The sequence below is a fragment of the Limulus polyphemus genome, unplaced genomic scaffold (genome assembly GCF_000517525.1).
Source record: "Limulus polyphemus unplaced genomic scaffold, Limulus_polyphemus-2.1.2 Scaffold1050, whole genome shotgun sequence".
Classification (NCBI taxonomy): Eukaryota; Metazoa; Arthropoda; class Merostomata; order Xiphosura; family Limulidae; genus Limulus; species Limulus polyphemus.
The window spans coordinates 101,766-104,127 of record NW_013666660.1 but is presented as its reverse complement, the minus strand read 5'-3'; the positions used below and the strand labels follow the sequence as shown (position 1 = coordinate 104,127).

General features: G+C 30.8%; 1 protein-coding gene across 3 annotated transcripts in view; it reads left to right on the top strand.

Annotated features, from left to right (window-relative positions):
• LOC106461875 (eyes absent homolog 1-like) overlaps positions 1-2,362 on the top strand; it is an 88,469-nt gene that overhangs the window by 47,417 nt on the left and 38,690 nt on the right. For all 3 annotated transcript variants that reach the window (XM_013921741.2, XM_013921740.2, XM_013921739.2), the window contains exons 7-8: positions 953-1,084; positions 2,156-2,226. In XM_013921741.2, the coding sequence (XP_013777195.1) occupies positions 953-1,084; positions 2,156-2,226 (203 nt within the window). The remainder of the gene's footprint in view (positions 1-952; positions 1,085-2,155; positions 2,227-2,362) is intronic.

Here is a 2,362-nt window from a genome sequence, read left to right as displayed (position 1 = left end):
AATGGAGACTATTTCATTTAATAAATGTTTTGTTTTAATATATAAGTTGTTCGGGTTTTTTTTATCTAAAAAAGCGACATTGTTGACGATATAATAAATGTGTTTTGGAAGCGTAACGAATTTTTGTCCAAAATGGAAATATTAATAATCACGTGAAGAAAACAATAATGATCAAATTTATTATCTTTTAACTAGTGTTTTAATTCAATTATTTCAACTATGAATAACCACAGTTTTTTCATATAATTGGTTGATTAAACAATTAATTATAGCCTAATCGCGAATAGCTAATTTTGTTTTCGAATTAGTGGCTGATTAAACAATACTTTGCTGTTTAAAATTTTTACCAATTAATTCCTAGCATTGATAATCTTGAAGCCTTATGGTAAAACACCTTGCACCTTGTATTTTGGTATTAGTATTCATGTTTTGAATAGCTCCTTATACGACACACAGGTTAAATGGCCAGGTCAGAGACACCTTAAGATTCAGGAATGGCCATTTCTAATTTATAACTGCTGACCGACGGGAAGACAGCAGTCCGTAGCTACCATTTCTTCTTAACCGAATAGAGTAATTAACTTCCATAGTTATAACGCCCGCAAATGTGAAAGTTCAGAATGTGTTTAGTGTCATATCTCGTCTCGAACATTCCGATATGCTGCCTACTAGACCACGCTCGGTCTACTTTGCACTTGAACACCTTCAAAACAACAATAGAACTATAAACGATCGCAGTCTCATGCTGAATCAGTTGAATTACTTTCAATACAAATAGAAGTACCATTTTAAACTTTCATACACAAAACTGTTTGTCTACACCAGACAAAAGCTGTAAAGGAAATAATGGAATTATCGATAACAAATATAACACCTTAAAAGGCACAGTTTTACAAAGAATTTAACGATTTTGATATCTATTTTTTCATTTTCCACTTTTTTATTTTATTAGGTAGCAGAAACTTAGGAGCACAACCAAAGGCGGGTAGTCCAGCTCTTACACAACCTGGCTACTTAAATCCGTATAGTACAACACTGGGGACAGTTGGATCTCCTCAACCTTCACAGAACACTTATACATACGGTAGGTTTATTTGTTAAACCTACACGAAATTGTAAGTTCATCTGTTTGAAGCCTAATAAACAACTTACACAAATGGTAAGTTTGTCTGTTCAATCATTACAAACAACATTTATTAATAGTAACTAAGTTATATAGGATAAACTTTCAAAACTGTATTATACATACAGTAATTCGACTATTGAATACTCAAAGTAAATGTATTTATGGATATATCATACTGCACAGGTAACTTATATATGTAGAGTGAGCTTGGCTGTAAAATCTAATATGCACAGGTAACATAAATATGTAGAGTAAGCTAGGCTGTAAAATCTAAAATGCACAGGAAACATATATAGTATGAACTAAAATCTAAAATCTAAAATGCACAGGTAACATATATATAGTATGAACTAGAATGTAAAATCTAAAATGCACAGGTAACACATATAGTATGAACTAAAATGTAAAATCTCAAATGCACAGGTAACATATATAGTATGAACTAAAATGTAAAATCTAAAATGCACAGGTAACATACATACATATAGTATGAACTAGAATAAAAAATCTAAAATGCAAAGGTAACTTATATATAGTATGAACTAGAATACAAAATCTAAAATGCACAGATAACTTATATATAGTATGAACTAGAATACAAAATCTAAAATGCACAGATAACTTATATATAGTATGAAATAGAATGTAAAATCTAAAATGTACGGTAACTTATATATATTGTGTGAACTAGACAGTACAACCCTTACCAACTACTTAGTTGCTGCTCATCCTCATCTTTATCAACTGGACTAAAGTTGCTAGGGTTAAGAAGATAGCATTCACTGTACATGAAAGAAGAAGCAGCAGTTTTAACTTATAGCAGTGAAGTTAGTTATTTTGTCTTAGAAGTAACAATACATTTTTCTTACAATAATTCTTGTTCTGCCTAGAACAAAGTTAATTTTACTTTGCAAAAAATAGTTTTAATTTATTTTTAAATTATCTTGTTGCCATTTAATGAACATATTTTATGTTTCCTGACACTCAAATGTGAAACTCCTTAATAACCTTGACATGTATTTATTTCAGGCAGTACCTATCCCACCCCACCGTTTCCAGCTGTAGCTGTCAATGGCCAATCTTTGGGCACAACACAACAGGTACAATAATGAGTGTACACAAACTATAGTATGTATCACATCACAACAATGATATGTGTACACAAAGTAAAGTATGTATTACAACACAATATGTACACTAATATGTGTACACAAAGTAAAGTATGTATTACAACAC